The sequence below is a fragment of the Cibotium barometz genome, chromosome 47 (genome assembly GCF_041138505.1).
Source record: "Cibotium barometz isolate CiBa-2024 chromosome 47, ASM4113850v1, whole genome shotgun sequence".
NCBI lineage: Eukaryota > Viridiplantae > Streptophyta > Polypodiopsida > Cyatheales > Cibotiaceae > Cibotium > Cibotium barometz.
In genome coordinates this window covers 22,275,768-22,292,410 of record NC_141092.1, presented here as the reverse complement: position 1 = coordinate 22,292,410, position 16,643 = coordinate 22,275,768, and the positions used below count along the sequence as shown (strand labels likewise).

General features: G+C 47.7%; 1 protein-coding gene and 1 pseudogene across 1 annotated transcript in view; both read left to right on the top strand.

The window, feature by feature from the left end:
- Positions 1–16,643, top strand: part of LOC147611509 (dynein-1-alpha heavy chain, flagellar inner arm I1 complex-like) — a 247,334-nt gene that overhangs the window by 164,507 nt on the left and 66,184 nt on the right. The window contains exons 35-37 of the mRNA XM_086784911.1: positions 12,553–12,858; positions 13,064–13,219; positions 15,495–15,836. Of these exons, the coding sequence (XP_086641037.1) occupies positions 12,553–12,858; positions 13,064–13,219; positions 15,495–15,836 (804 nt within the window). The remainder of the gene's footprint in view (positions 1–12,552; positions 12,859–13,063; positions 13,220–15,494; positions 15,837–16,643) is intronic.
- LOC147611510 (uncharacterized) lies at positions 6,651–7,631 on the top strand (annotated as a pseudogene).

The following is a 16,643-nucleotide window of genomic DNA, read 5'->3' as shown; positions in this document are numbered from 1 at the left end:
ATCCCCCGAGAGGAGAGGGTATGTAGATTGTGCACAGAGGAGGTGGAGAGTGAGGAGCATTATGTATGCAGATGCAAAGCATATACAGCCATCAGAGAGAGATATCCCATTTTATTTAGAGAGCCACATTCCCTACGCCAGATCTTTGAGGCAGCAGACCAGCGCCGCATAGTGGGGGGATACATTCTAGACATACAGCGCCACAGAGAGACATTATTACAGGCTCATACAGCTCCAGAGGGGGGGCGACAGACACAGATTACTACATTTTTTCAGAGATCCATCCCCCTCCCAGCCCCTACACGGCAGGGAATTACTCTCCAGAGAGCCGAGACACTTAGAGCCCGCAGGAGACAGAGGACACCTGGCTTTCGGACACAACGCCTATACCAGAGAGAGATGACAGAGATCAGAGCTCAGTTTCACACAGAGGGTGCGGAGCGACTGGCTCGCTTTAGAGCACACCCAGGCATGTTCTTCAGGGAGCTGTGGACACCCCCTTCACTGATGTATACCATTTTATACCCCCAGTATGGTACAGGATGGAGCTAGCTAGGTTGCATATCATGATTGTATACTCCATGCATATAGCTTTGCACTCTCCTAGTAGAGTAGAGCTCCATCCCCTGCACACCTAGATTCAACTTTTTTTGTTCAGTACTTTTTCATTTTGTTGGGATGACAGAGGATACCCCATACAGGTACTCCGATTTGTCTCATAGGCCGAGTTCGGTCTTTTGGAAGACGTTAATAAAATCTCTCTCTCTCTCTCTCTCGCTCTCTCGCTCTCTCGCCAGCCCCTCGCCCCCTCGTCCCCTCTGCCCCCCCTCCCGCCAGCAACCCCCTCTACGCCAGCCCCCCTGCCCTCTGCGCCAGTCCCTCTCTACGCCCCCTCCTGCCAGCCCTTCGCCCCCCTCTACGCCAGACCCCGCTGCCCCCCCTCCCGCCAGCAACCCCCTCCCCGCCAGCCCCCCGCCAGCCCCTCGCCCCCCTCTGCGCCAGCCCTCCCTCCCACCCTCTCCCGCCAGCCCCCCCACCTCTCTCTCCCTGCTGCCCACCTCTCTCTCTCTCTCTCTCTTCGCTACTTCCATCTCTGCGCCCCTTTCACCTTTCTCTCTCTTCGCTGTTCGCCCTGCATCTTTCTCTCTCTGCGCCCCCCCTGCATCTTTCTCTCTCTTTGCTACTTCCATCTCTGCGCCCCTTTCACCTTTCTCTCTCTTCGTTGTTCACCCTACATCTTTCTCTCTCTGCATCCCCCCTGCATCTTTCTCTCTCTTCGCTACTTCCATCTCTGCGCCCCTTTCACCTTTCTCTCTCTTCGTTGTTCACCCTCCCCCCCCTTATCTTTCTCTCTCTTCGCTACTTCCATCTCTGCGCCCCTTTCACCTTTCTCTCTCTTCGTTGTTTGCCCTCCTTGTTCCCACCCTAATCTCTTCTCTCTTTCTCTTTTTCCTACATGGCTTGAAACCCCTCCCCCCTCCCGCTGCTGCTGTTGTCATGGATTAATTTCCAGTCCATTGGCTGTGGGAAGTTCTGCAAAAAGTCATGGCCAAGACCGGAGTTAAAGAGGAGCTCGTGAAGGTGGAGGACAAGCTCGGCACAATTATCAAAGAAAACAAGAAGATGGTTGACTCTTCTGTTACCGCAATCATAAACCGCCTCTCCAAACTCGAGAAGGGATTTGACAAAATCCAAGAGCTCGAAGAGAGAACATACAAACAAGAGGCTGAGATTTCAGCCTTAAAGGAGGAACTAGTGGAGGCCGAATTGCATGCTAAAAGTCAAGCGGCTGAAATCTCAGCCCTCAAAAAGGAGTTGGAAGCCACTTCAAAAGGCAAGCTTGAGGATGGAAAATTTCAGCCCTCCTTTATTGAAGAGCTGAATACCATCAAGGAACAAATGAGGATCATTCGAGAGGAGGAGGAGCAACATAAAGAGAAGACATCTTCATGGGTGGAGGTGATCACAAAGACACAAAAGAAGATGGACGAGGCAGAGAAATGGATCGAGGTCGCCAAGAAAGGGAAAGGTAAAGAATCGCCACCCATTCCCACTCCCACCATCATCAACATGACCCTTGAAGAGGAGCAAAGGAGGAAGACCCGGGCCTTACATGTACGAGTGTCCGGTCTAAAAGACCGTGATGATGCGGAAGGGGAAACCAAGGAGCTCTTCTCTATGATGGGCATTGAAGCCACGCACACAAAGGCATGGAGAGTGGGAAAGAAGAGAGAAGGTAGTGGCGAATCTTCTAAGGAGAGAGCACTTATTATTCGTTTCCCCTCCATGGAAGCGAAGAAGGACTTCTTGAAGGGACGTCCTACACTCAAGAAGACGGGAATATTTCTTAGAGATGACCTCACACTCTCGCAACTTGCCCACATGAAAGAAGTTATGCCCGAGATAAGGGCAGCCCGAGAGAAAGGGAAAGTGGCCTTCTATAGAGAAGGTAGAGTGGTGATTATGGAGTGGCGCTCTTCATGACGGCGCGAGACCTATGGGACTACACTCAAAGTTGCTACTTGGAATTGTAATGGATCTCTACGCCTTGATGTAGGGCCTTTTGAGGATAGTTTCACTGGGAGGGACATCATCTTCTACTGTGAGACGCATTAGGCTCCTGGACAGTCCATGCATGTTAGTATATACCGATGGGAGACAGCTTGTAGACGGGAGACTCGTTCAGAGCATAGAGGACGGGGCTCAGGAGGAGTGGCAGTATTGTTTAGAGAGGAGCTACAGCCACTGCTACATATAGTCCGCAGCGATGAGTAGGCTAGGTACATGTGGGTTAGACCGAGTGCAGAGATGGGCAGATATCTCTACATTGCTATATGCTATGTTGCTCCTAGTACATCAGTGTATGCATCACCTAGCGGGCAGTCTCCCTTTTCTATTTTGGATGATGACATTTGGGAGTTCTCCGGGGATGGTGACATCGGGGGACTTCAATGCCAGGACCGCCCATAACCAAACAGTATTTTATGATACCTCAGAGGAGATGTTGAGGGAGCTTGATGTTAGGGATATGGGCCTATCTAGACTCTCACAGGATGAGGAACATACAGTGTATGGGCGGTATTTGATAGACATGGGGACTGCACATGGATTGGCCATCTTGAATGGCCTACAAAGATTCCCGACATCGGGCGGTTTCACTAGCTTTCCACATCGGCATGGTGCTAGTACAATGGACTATGTTATGGCTCAGCCCAGTCTCATTCCCTCTTTTCAGGATTTTATGGTAGGCACTAGGCCGGTTGGAATAGCAGTGGATCATGCTATCTTGTCCTTCACTCTCACATTTCAGTTCAGCACCGCTCCATTGGGACAAGTCTCCACACACACTCGTTATACCTTTACGAGGGAGACTGACACCGTGTACACGGATGAGATATACAGACGCTTATGTGCCGAGGAGCCGGAACGGCCATTAGATGAGCTCACTCAGATATTGATAGGGACACTTCATGCCGCAACATCAGAGGCATATCCCCATAGTCAGCCTACACAGAAACAATCTGGGAACATGCCCCAGAACAGCTGGTATGATGAGGAGTGCAGAGAGATGAGGATCAGATTACAGAGAGAGGTGCTCATGGGTGTTACCACTCACAGACAGTCACGGATTACCTTCCGGCACCTAGTGCGATGGAAGAAGAGGGCTTATCTTGCTCAGATAGAGAGGGATTTGCATCAGTTATTTATGAGTCAGGACTCAGGCGAGGCATGGAGACTATTCCATGAGCATTCACCATCACCAGCCATTACCTCCACAGAGATTTGGGGTGAGTATGCAGCATCCGTGTACACAGCAGCAGGACAGCCGCCCCTGCCAGACCCATCGGAGCGATGCCCAGAGACATGTGCTTTCTTTACTGCTGAGATGGTAAGGAAAGCTATTGAAAGGATGAGGACTGGGAGAGCATATGATCATGATGGTTTGGTAGCAGAACACTTTATTCATGCCAGAGATATGCTTGCAAAGCTTATTGCTATGATGTTTAACCGAGCCATGTGTGAGGGTTTTCCTGAGACTTGGAATATGTCCACGATTGTGCCTATCTTCAAGTCAGGGGATCCCATGCTTCCTGGGAATTATCGTACCATCATGATTGGTCACACATTGGCTAGATTATATGCATCTATCCTTGAGCAGGAGTTGAGTAGATGGGCAGAGAGAGAGGGCATACGTGCATCAGGGCAGGCAGGGTTCAGGAGAGGTTTCTCCACTCTTGACCATATCTTGACACTCAGAGCTATTATTGAGGAGGGCAAATTATATGGCAGGAGGATTTATTGTTGCTTTGTGGATTTCCGCAAAGCTTTTGACACAGTACCGAGAGCCAGACTGATGCGCAGACTACAGGAGATGGGAGTGCCCACAGAGCTGATTTGGGGAATCATGGCTTTATACAGGACAGTTGTGGGGCAGGTACGTACTACTCAGGGTATATCTGAGATGGTTCACTCCACTATTGGGGTGAAACAAGGCTGCCCCCTTTCTCCCACCTTATTTGGGATGTACGTGGATGAGGTTTCAGACTATGTAGAGCGGGAGGGTGACAGAGGAGCACAGCTAGCAGGGACATGGATTCCGCTGTTATTGTATGCTGATGATACTGTGTTGATCTCAGATTCTTTAGAGGGGATGCAGCGTCATTTGGATGCATTGCACACGTTTGCACAGGACAGTGGATTGTCTGTTAACCTTGGTAAAACCAAGGTGATGGTGTTTAACACCATAGCACAGTGGGTTAGGAGGTCAGTACCCACCTTTACATATGGTCAGGAGACAGTGGAGTATACAGATGCATATACTTACCTTGGTGTGGTTTTTAGTGGCCCACTATTTTCCTTGAGGAGAGCAGCGGAGACCAAATTGACCAGAGCTTATGCAGCATTGGGGAGACTAGAGAGGATGTGTTCGCAGGTTCAGTTTCAGGAACCTCGAACAAAGCTCTGGCTCTTTGACACTTTGGTCACTTCAGCCATGCTGTATGGAGTGGAGATATGGGGACCCTCAGTGGATCACCACAGCCGAGCTGGTAGCACTGATGGATGGAGACGTATGGAGAGGCCCTTGGTTTCTATGATTTCCCGGATGATTAGGGCCAAGGCCTCCGTACCACATGATATTATCCGTGCAGAGATGGCTGCCCCCCCATTGGTAGTAGAGGCACTCACTCGATCAGTCTCCTTTATACATAGCACTTGGGCTCTCCCTAGAGACAGATATGCTCGCTTAGCCCTGGAGTCTTCACGACAGTTGGCATCACAGGGAGACAGATCATGTTGGTATGCACAGGTGACAGCTCGGTTCCAGCTGCATGGCTTTAGTATGGACAGGCTACCTCCATTTCAGTACTCCCTGGATGCACCCTCCCTCTCTCTCACACGCGCAGAGATTACCAGACTTATGAGGCAGGACTTGATTCAACTGGACAATAGGAGGACATGGATACAGCCGACACACGAGCTTGGTACGAAGATGGCTTTCTATAGAGATCATCTTCTCCAGCTCACGCAGGATGGGTTTGTGATTAGACCTAGCTACATGGATACTCATCTTTCTCATGGGGTACGGTGTGCTATTGGTCACAAACCCATCCAGCTCACACAGGATGGGTTTGTGATTAGACCTAGCTACATGGATACTCATCTTTCTCATGGGGTACGGTGTGCTATTGGTCAGATGCGCACATCCTCACACCAGCTAGAGATTGAGACTGGCAGATTCAGAGGAGTACCAACTGAGGCCGGGATTTGTCAGATGTGCCAGATGGAGCCAAAGACAGAGTTACATTACATATGTCACTGTCCAGTATATTATGAGATACGAGGCCGTTTTCACTGCCTGTTCAGAGAGGGTTTCGGACCACTTTCTAGAGTCATGAGATACCAGGATCAGAGATGCCTCGGATTATACTTGCTAGAGCTTCGTAGACATAGAGAAGGTCTCTTGAGAGGGAGGGGAGGGAGAGACACCTACAGAGGCAGATTACAGACTTCTTTCGACCAGAGATTGAGCAGTCAGGCCAGCAGGCATTGCAGCTAGCCCCAGAGTATAGCCGCATCAGAGGTACACTGATTGATCGGGCTATAGAGCTGGGGCGGTCCAGGCGCCCCAAGATGAGAGGCCCATCTCAACATCGGCGGAGACTACAACAGAGGATCAGGACCGTACTAGCACGGCATGGGAGACGTCCAGTCAGAGTACTCACCATGGAGGACATTGAGGATATCCGCCATCGACCGATGCGAGACATCTTTGGATAGTGATGTGTATGATGCTTACCTTTGTTGTTGGAGTTTTCCTCCCAGATGTTATCCATTAGGAGCTCCTAGTACAGTACTTTTCCTCATAGTTGTTTCAGTTTCAGTTAGTTGTTTAGTTGTTTTTAGCGTTTCTTACACAGGCATTGTATCAGATCCACCAATTGTTGTTACCTTTTTGGTCTCATAGGTCATTTTGGCCTTCTGAAGACGTTAATATATCATTTCATTCATTTCATTTCTCTCTCTCTGTCTCTCCCGTCGCCTTCACATCTCTCTCCATGTCGCCTCTCTCTCTTTCTCTCCCCGTCGCCTGCGCTTTCTCTCTCCCTGTCGCCTGTGCATCCCCTCCCCGTCGCTTTGTTTTGGTCCCCGCCTGTGCTGCTGCTACCGCCATGTGAAGCCCCAGCCCAATCCAGGTTATGTTCGCCACCTTTTCCTCACCCACCCTCGCTCAGGCCTCCAAGGCAGCAACATAAGTGTTAGGGTTCTATCTCTCCGAGGTACATCGACATGGCCAAGGGTGCAAGCAAAGAGGAGATAGTCAAAATGGAGGATAAGCTGAACATCTCTATCAGAGAAAACAAGAAGACGGCAGACTCCGCCATCAACAACATCATCAACCGACTTTCCAAAGTCGAGAAGGAGATCGAAGCTTTACAAAAAGAGAAGGAAGCGTGGAAAAGGGAGAGGGAGACTTGGGAGAAGGAGAGAGAGAAAGAGAAGGAAGAAGGGAAGAAGGAGAAAGAAGCATGGAAAGAGGAGAAAGAGGGATGGAAGAAGGAACGGGACACTATGAAGGAGGAAATCGACATCCTCAAAGCGGAGGTGATCTCTCTACGAGACCGACCACCATGGGAGGAGGGGGAGATTGTGGAAGTTGACAAAGAGGCCATCAAAGAGGAACTCACCAAGGCAATCACCAAGAGCCTAGAAGGTAAGATGGAGGCAACAAGGGAGGGTTGGGTAGAAGTGGTGAAGAGGAACATCCAAAAGGAAGTGAAAGAGGATGCCCAAAAAGAAGAGCTCCAAATCGTCAACAACACCATTGAGGCGGAGCGGATGCGACAAGCTCGTAGACTCAATGTGAGTCACGGGGATTCCCGAGGTAGCCGACTTTACCCCCGAGGGGGATGGGCGGACACTATTTACACGACTTGGATACTCACATGAGGGACCCCTCCCTTTCCTCAAAGCTTGGAGGGCCGGGAAAGACATGACAAAGAAGAGAGCTCTCATCATACAGTTTCGGGATGTGGAGGCACGCACCATCTTCATGAGGAAGAGGGTCATACTACGAGGCTTAGAGGGAACTCCTATTTTCTTGGATGATGATCTCACGAGGATGTAGCTAGAGCATAGGAGAGCTTGCATGCCACGAGTCTTACACGCGAGGAGAGAAGGCAAGAAGGCCTTCTATCGAGATGGTTGGGTCATCATTGATGGCCAGCCCATGGATTAGCGGTTTGGGGCCTATGGGATAGACCAGGCCACTGACAGAGCTACACATGGCAGTATGGAACTGTAATGGTTCACTATGGGTGCAGCTTGGACGACTGGAGCATGTTATGGTGAGAAGAGACATCATACTTCTGACAGAGACACATCAGAGCCCAGAGAGAGAGCTACCTCGAGTAGAGGGATTCCAGTGGGAGTCACATACAGAAGGACCACACGCCAGGGTACCTCGAGAGGGTCGGGGGGAGTAGCAATTCTATTCAAACGGGAGCTACAGGGGAGACTGAGAGTGGTAGCACAGGATCCAGAGGCCAAAGATATGTGGATCAGCTTACAGCTCTCATAGGACAAGGTTATATACATAGCCCTATGTTACTTTCCTCCATCAGGATCCTCCTATGTTGTTACAGAGGACATGGCACAGGAGAAGGAGACATGAGCCTCGCCATACACTTGTCTATCAGAGGAGATTATGCATTATTCTACACTAGGGGAGGTATTTCTTATGGGTGACTTCAATGACCACACACAGCAGACAGTGTGAGGTGTATGACTATGATGACATGGAGATCCTCCACCCTATGGATCCAAAGGAGATAGGGGCTAGTCGGGCATCAGAGGACACTGGACCAGACAGAGGACATTATGGGGACCACCACTTACTAGAGTTGGGAGCCAGGCATCGTCTCGTTATTTATAACGAGATGCTACAGTGACCGGGATCAGGAGGGCTGACATGCTTCCCACATGGGGGTCATACACGGACCGGAGGCACGGTGGTAGACTACATTATGGGGTCTTTGGAGGCATCACAGCTTGTCACCTCATTCTCCATCCCACCTCGTCCTGTTGGGGCAGATCATACATACATGGCATTTTCACTAGCCGGATCACCAGTATCACCAGCCCCCCACATGTCGACGCCACACACTACCATTTACTTCACACATGACATGGCAGACATATACACTGGCAGAGTAGAGGATGGGCTCCTACTCATGGATCCCCTGGCACCTATGGATCCCACATCGTGTCCACTCAAGAGAGCCTGTGAGATCTGAGACTATGTCCCAGAACAGATGGTATGATGACGAGTGCAGAGCCCTATACTCACGGCTGCATACAGAGAGCCTTGGGAGCCATCACAGAGCAGGAGTCGAGGAGAGAGATGAGGAGACTTAGTCGCCGCAAAAGGCGGGCCTTCGCAGAGATACAGGAGCTAGAGATCTTCCATTTCTTCATGAGTAGAGATAGCCCTATCTCATGGCGGCACTTTAGAGAGCCCCGGACACCGACACCCATTGCAAACCCACAGACATGGCACACATATGCAGAGGGCCTATACCACGCCCTACACCTCAGCCACAGAAGCCTGCCTGCAGAGTGGACGATGCACACCATTGTGCCGATCCACAAAACAGGGGATATGCTCCATCCGAGCAACTACAGGACGGTTATGGTTGGCCACATGCTGGCCAAACTCTATGGTGCAGTGCTGGAGCAAGAGCTTAGCTTATATGCTGAGCGAGCAGGTTTACGCTCATCAGGGCAGGCAGGCTTCAGGAGAGCTTTCTCTACCACTGACCATGTATTCACTTTGAGATGTATGATTGATCAGGCCAGAGTGAGGAAGAGAAAGCTCTATTGCTGCTTTGTGGATTTCCGCAAGGCATTTGACACAGTACCACGAGAGAGGCTCTTTCAGCGCCTGCAGTCTCTTGGCATACCAGCAGATATGGCATGGGGCATCTATGCATTATATGAGCAGGTTTTTGGGCGAGTCAGATGCCGAGGAGGTATGTCCGAGACTATTGCTAGCACCATTGGTGTGAAGCAAGGATGCCCACTTTCCCCCACGCTATTTGGGTTATACATTGATGAGGTGGCTGACTTCATTACACGGGGAAGCGGAGATGGAGTTGATCCAGCAGGTACCTTAGTACATATTATGCTTTATGCTGATGATATTGTATTAGTGTCTGAGTCTCCAAGAGGTCTACAGCAACATCTACATGCACTCGATGATTTCTGTACACAGAGGGGTCTTACTGTGAACCTTGGGAAAACCAAGGTTATGGTCTTTCATACATCGAGACAGGGCAAGGGTCAGCTGACATTCACTCTCGCAGGACGCCAGGTGGAGGTGGTGACATCATACGTGTACCTAGGGGTTACCTTCTCTGCACAGCCATGCGCTTCACCATGGGTTCAGCAGCCAGAGCTAGATTGACACGGGGATATGCAGCATTGGCTATGCTAGAGAGACAGTGCTACCAGGCGCATTTTCAGGAGCCCCGGACAAAGGGGTGGCTATTTGGGAGGCAATTTTCAGCCAGTCCATACACACTTTTTGGAATGGTTTCTTGCTTCTCCAACCCTTGGATCAACTGGAAAATGAGTACTACATTGCTATCCAGTCCTTGGAAATTAATTTCTTCCACTGACAATTTGACCGAAAGCTGATTTGTACTTACAAATTTCAGCAAATTCATTGGTGAGAGCTTCTTCAAGTTCTTTTAACATACTCTATATCCATGTGCTTGACCATTAAGGTCTCCTCTTTTACTAGGGCTTAGGGAGTGAGGTTCTTCGTGAAACAAAAACTGTGGAATCAATCCCGACTACGACAAATCATGTTTGCAAAGTGTACATTGTATGAATGTCATTGGAAATCTGGCATGTGATGCTTGCCCATGAAGCTTGTATCTTGAGGAATCCTTGGTAATACAATCCTATTACAAGGGGTGAAATGCTGAAATTTAAATGACATTAAAATAGGGCCAGAAAGGGGCATCACATGTATTACCAAGGATTCCTCAAGATACAAGCTTCATGGGCATCACATGCAAGATTTCCAATGACATTCATGTAATGAAAACACTTTGCAAACATGCTCTTTATTGAAGTCGGAGTCGATTCCACAGCTTTTGTCGTGAAGAACCTCACTGCCCAATGGTGAGAGTGTTTTGCCTTAAAGTATTACTACACTTGCTCTCTCCTTATGTTGCTAAGGAGAGAGCAACATAAGGAGGCCCGCTAGAGGGTTTGGCACCACATTCAGCCTCACATTTCAGATTCCCTTCAAACCTCGTAAGGCTCTCCATTTCTCTTCAAGTGAATCAAATCACGGGTGTGCAACTTTGAAGGCAAAGGCTCAACACCTTGGTGAGGATCTTATAAGCCTGTCTATGTCGAGTAAATCAAATCAGAGAGGTGGGACTCAAGGCGAAGATGTTAATCTCGAGTCTGTAGCCTCCCTTCTTTGGAATGAGCCAAATAAGACCATCCACGATGGGCTCGAGAAGGGAGCAAGACTGCATAGCCTCATTGAAAGCTGCCTAGAAGCTAGAATTAGGCTCATGAGGTTTAATTCTGCATGAAAAGAGAAACCGCGCGACACAAAGACAAGCTTTATTCAAGACAAAAGCATCCTCAATAATATCTTCACTTTTTGGGAGGCATATAACAGAGTGGATTGGGCCTTCCTAGAGGAGACTATGATCTGCCTTAGCTTATCAGCAACTTGGGTTTGAGGCGTCTCTGCCTTAAACTCTAGCGTCCATAGCCACGTCTTCATATAGGGAGGGAAGAGGAAATCGCTTTGCCATTTTGCTCTTCGTGTGGCAATGCTGCCCGTTAGCGCCCTTTCTCTTCCTCTTCATATCGGAGTTGATGCATTTTTTCCCCCATGCGCAAAACACAGGACTCTCGAAGAGGAGCTTCTTGATTTTGAGTTTGCCAATGACACCACTCCGTACCTCGAGAGTTTGGACAGTAACCTTTGCCGCTTTTCAGTAGCAATTGAGGATTTTTGCCTTGCCTCAGAAGCTAGGATCCATTGGCACAAGTCATGTGGTTTTTGGGTCAGCAAGACACCCATCTTGGCTTGGAGGCTAGTTTATAGTTTTCAGTGGATCCCCCGAGCACCTCAATACACTACTATGGCTAAAAGGTAGAACTCGACATCATCCCGACTACCTGGGGGTAGCACTAGGAGCTCATCTATAGCTTGTCCGCATGGCTCATCTGGCAAGCATGTTGTAGTGAAACCATTCAAGGTGAGTCCGCTCCCCCCGCAGAGACCATTTGATCTATCTAGGTTGATCTCATCCACACCCTACTTGGATGCCAAAGCATCTGGCAGGGGATTCAGAGAGAGCATGCAACAATGGCAGTTGCCTGCTGGCATGCAGAGGCCAGTCCAGCACTCTTCTTCTATGAGGATGACGGAGGTGGCTTAGCTCTCGTTCTCTTGTACCGCCACACCTCAGCCATGTGAGTGGCCACAGCCCCCATGCAACATTGGACCACCCCTGGCTTCTTTCCTCCACTTGGAGCATGAGACCATGCTTGTCCAAAGAGGAGGGGACGGCCATTTGGCACTACAAGCCACCAGTTTGGCTGAGATGCCAGAGCGCCTGGCAAGGATTCAGAGAACATACAGAGATGGGCGGGCTTCTTTCCTCCACTTGGAGCACGAGAGCCTACTTCTCCAAAGAGGAAGGAATGGTCATTTGGCACTACAGACCACCAGTTTGGCTTCTCCACACCCCCCCCCCTTTTCCCCCTCTGATGTAGTCTCCCTCCGAGAGCGGACAGCCATGGAGGGAGTGCCCGCTTCATTGTTTTCAGTTTTCTATGGACAGGGTTGTATTACACCTCTTGGCGGATTCTCTTGAGGTATCTAAATTTTTTTAAAAATAAGGAGTCGTCCATTGATATAGAATACCAATGATTCAACTATTGTGAATGCAATGAAAGAACAGTTGTGCAGATAGAAATCTGAAGAAAATAATCTTACCGTGCCCTTTTCTGCAGGGAAATGCACTCCTAGTAGGAGTAGGAGGGAGTGGGAAAAAGAGTTTGTCAAAGCTAGCTGCGTTTGCAGCTGGCAGTCAAATGTTTGAGATTACTTTGGCTCGAGGTTATAATGAAGAGTCATTTCGGGAGGACCTCAAAAAACTCTACACTGTTCTGGGGGTGGAGAACAAGCAAGTTGTTTTCTTATTCACAGATGCTCATGTTGTAGATGAAGGCTTTCTCGAGTTGGTAAACAACATGCTCACCTCTGGCATGGTACCAGCCCTATTTAAGGAGGATGAGAAGGATTCATTGATTGGACAGGTCTGTGTCTTTATTCAAATACCTAGTTCTTTTCAGATCCAAAGTTGTGAAAATTGTTACACGAGCAGATTGAGGATGTAAACTGGAATTTTAGCCTCCTTGTAAAGAAAGTGGAGGCATGTTTGTGAAATTGTGAAATCAGTCAATCAATATGACAATAAGACCGACAAATATAAAAGTTATTCTTTTGTTTTTAAATATGCAGATAAGAGATCAAGTTACGTCAGATGGTATTATAGACACGAAGGAAAACTGCTGGAGTTACTTCATTAAAAGGTGCCGTAGCAACCTTCATGTTGTATTGGCCATGTCACCCGTAGGTGACATGCTTAGAACTCGCTGTCGGAATTTTCCTGGCATGGTACATGACTCTACTTGGAAAGTAAAATGAGATGTTTTAAGATCAAAACTTCACTTCTTTAGGATATGCAATGTGACATTTATAAGCTGTATGAAGCAACAGAATGCACTCAAATTGTTTTCCATAGTTGAGACTCGTAATACGTATTCCATGTAGCAAATCTATTAGCAGTATGTAGAAACAAACACTCAATTTTCTTCCATAAACAAGACTTAATATATTGAATATAACTGAGCATACAAGAATTGGTGGAAGTCATCCAAAGAGGGAGGGAACCTCAAGAATGAACGTCAATTGCAAATTCAATCCCAACTTCATAATGCCATATAACCTCTGAACAAGAAAGTGGGACCCAAATGATTATGAACTTGCCTCAGCCAACCTGGAGGGACCTTAAATCTGCTCCAGGTGCCAGAAAAAGTGTGAGCTTCATCAAAGGAGATAGGTCTTTGTGAGTAGTCACTTACGAAATGTCTGACTACTCACACTGATCTCTCTGTGTGCAGCCCTCCAAAATGATCTCGCTGCATGCAGTCCTCCAAAATTTCACCTGCCCACCATCTCCTCCAGCCTTCCACCTTTGGGTCAAAACAACACCATATGTTTTCTCCCATAAATGCTTTGAAGATGTTATCTATACACGAGTACTGAAAGGACGGAATGGTAACGAAGGCACTGAAGGGATTCCCTTCAAAGGATGAGTACGAGTACTGAATGCAACTATGGCAGGATGTGATCCATGATAAGCAGAATGGGTTCCTTCAAGGAAGAAGCATCTTTGATGATATCTTCTCTTTTTGGGAGGCGGTTGAATGGGCAAAGGAAAGCAACCAGCTCCTAGCCATTTTATTGCTTGACTTCGTGAAGGCATACGATAAGAGTTGATTGGGATTTCCTTGAGGGAACTCTTAGATGTATGGGATTCTCTAGAAACTAGATCAGAGGTGTTTCATGCTTGTATCAGGATGCTCACAGTATTGTGCTCACATATTGTGGTAGAGATGATCACTTCCAGATCTCTCGTTCTATATGAGAGGGATGCCCTTTAGCCCCTCTGTTATATTACATGATTGCCAAGGCTATGAGCATCTTTCTTTGCTCCACTGCTGCAGTTTCTGGTTTAAGTCTGTGAGGATGAGCTTTTGGACTCTGCGCTTTTTGATGATACTGATATGTTGCTCGAGGCCTCACACGTATGTTTATGTTCCTTTCGGATTGCATGAGGAGTTTTGCCTAGCTTCAGGGGCACTCATTAATTAGCGTAAGGTAGTTGGTTTTTGGATGAGTGGCTTGCAAAGAGTCAATTGGGGTGCACACGATTGGAATCAAGGAAGCTCCCTGTAGTGCTCCACAAGTCCCCTCCCTGCATCCGAGCGCCTTCTGCCTGCTGTCCGCCTTGTTCATTCCTTCTGAACTGACTCCTCAGGGGTGGGGCAGAGCTGAGGTATGCATACGTGGAGAGACACCTCGACAGAGGCCTCACCTCTCCCATAAGTGGAGAGAAACTCAGTGGCCGTGTCCACACCCTTTTCATCACACCCTTTTAATGAAAAGGGTGCCTTTTTTGTGAGAGCTTGTCGTGCTGCCATTCAATAAGTGCCCAAGCTCACTTATAACTTGTCCACTGACACATTAATTGTGGATGCCCAAACTCACTTATAAGTTGTCCATACGTACTACCTTAATGAAGTGTGGACCTGCAAAACAAAGAGTAAGTTATACAAAGCATTTGCTAAGAGTGTCAGCATTCATAGACTTCTTGCACCAATAGCTTGTTGTGATGACAATGATGACAAAGCATCAATGACATTAGGTTGTCTTTCCATCTTGAAAACTCTCTAAGTAATGACAAAAGGTTGATGACAAAATAAGAACATGAGCAAGAAGTGCTCGTCATGAGTTGAAGAGTGACACTAGACTCCTGAGTTGAAAAGTGATACCGGACTTTAGAGTAAAAATTTATATTATTACTTTATTGCTAATGCGCTCCTTTTTGCAATGAAAAGCAAAGCACTTACATCATGCAATTAGGCATTAGACCGGTTATCAGATAATCTGCAGTAGTGTTTGAAAACTTCTCAGGAGTTTGGGTGATCGAAAAGTCTTCTCTCTCTCATGTGTTTCAAAGCTACTCAAATTTCCTGGTATCTATTCTTAAACGTAAAAATATTCATTTTTATCAACTGGCAATGCAAGAAATTTATAAACACATGTGCTTTGTTTGCACCATGCAAGATCTTTAGAAGATCTCAACTTTGAGTGGGTGATGCAACAGGTAAACAACTGTGTGATTAATTGGCTCACACCGTGGCCTGAGGAGGCTTTGCACTCAGTTGCTTCTGTGTTCTTGGATGAAGTGGATATTCCTGAGAGCATCCGAGCATCCATTGTGAAGCATATGGTTATGGTTCATTCATCAGTTTCCACACTATCAATAGAGTTCAAGCAGAAACTTCGGCGACATAATTATGTTACACCCAAGAATTTTCTGGACTTCATTATGAATTATCGGAATTCACTTGCTACATGTCGCAAAAACAACTCTGACATGTCAGCACGGCTCTCTGGAGGACTTGGAAAACTAATTCAGGCAAAAAAAGAAGTTGCAGAAATGCAGGTGTTGCCTTTATCTTCTTTTGGGGGCTAGGGTGACACTTAGACCCCCCAAAAGACAATGTTTTAATGCTACTACTATCTTCTTATTTTTGAACCTTGGCATCTAGTATACTAATTAACCTATCAAAAGAAAAGAATCCAAACTGCAACAGAATAATTTTTTTCTCTTTTGAATACATCTGACATTGCAAAAAGGAGGTAATGCATTCTAAACATACACTACAATTACACAAAACTTCCTTTTGATGTTAGATGCTTGTGATATCTACACACTGCCAGATGATTCAAACCCTACATTTGACCTGTTTCTCATTGAAAAACAGTAAATTAGTTCCCTTCCATTTAAAAATCATGTACACAGGTGACATTCCCTAAGAGAAACTGTTGAATTCAAGCTGAAGCCCCTGCATCCATTACTTGTCCCCCTTCTCCTAGTGTGTGCCGCCCCATAGCCCCCTCCCCCCCCCCCCCCAAAAAAAAAAAGAAAAGATCACTGGAGATCGGTCCTCGGTGCTAGCCTAGCGGAACAACAGAGATATGGTCATGCGGGGGTGGGTCAGCAGTGCCGTCTTCAAGACATGCCAGAGTGTGGCTACGTATCACCACCATAGAGGTTGGACACTGCATGGGAGATCATTGCTAGCATCACAGCCTAGCACATTTGGAAGGCTAGATGCACTGAGACCATGGAGGGCACTTTGGTACACAGTGCATTTGCAAGATCTGGTGTGATATTATCCACACGCTCACGGCCACTTGGGCCAGGATTCAGGGATGTTCGAGGGCTGTAGAGAGAAGACATGGCTAG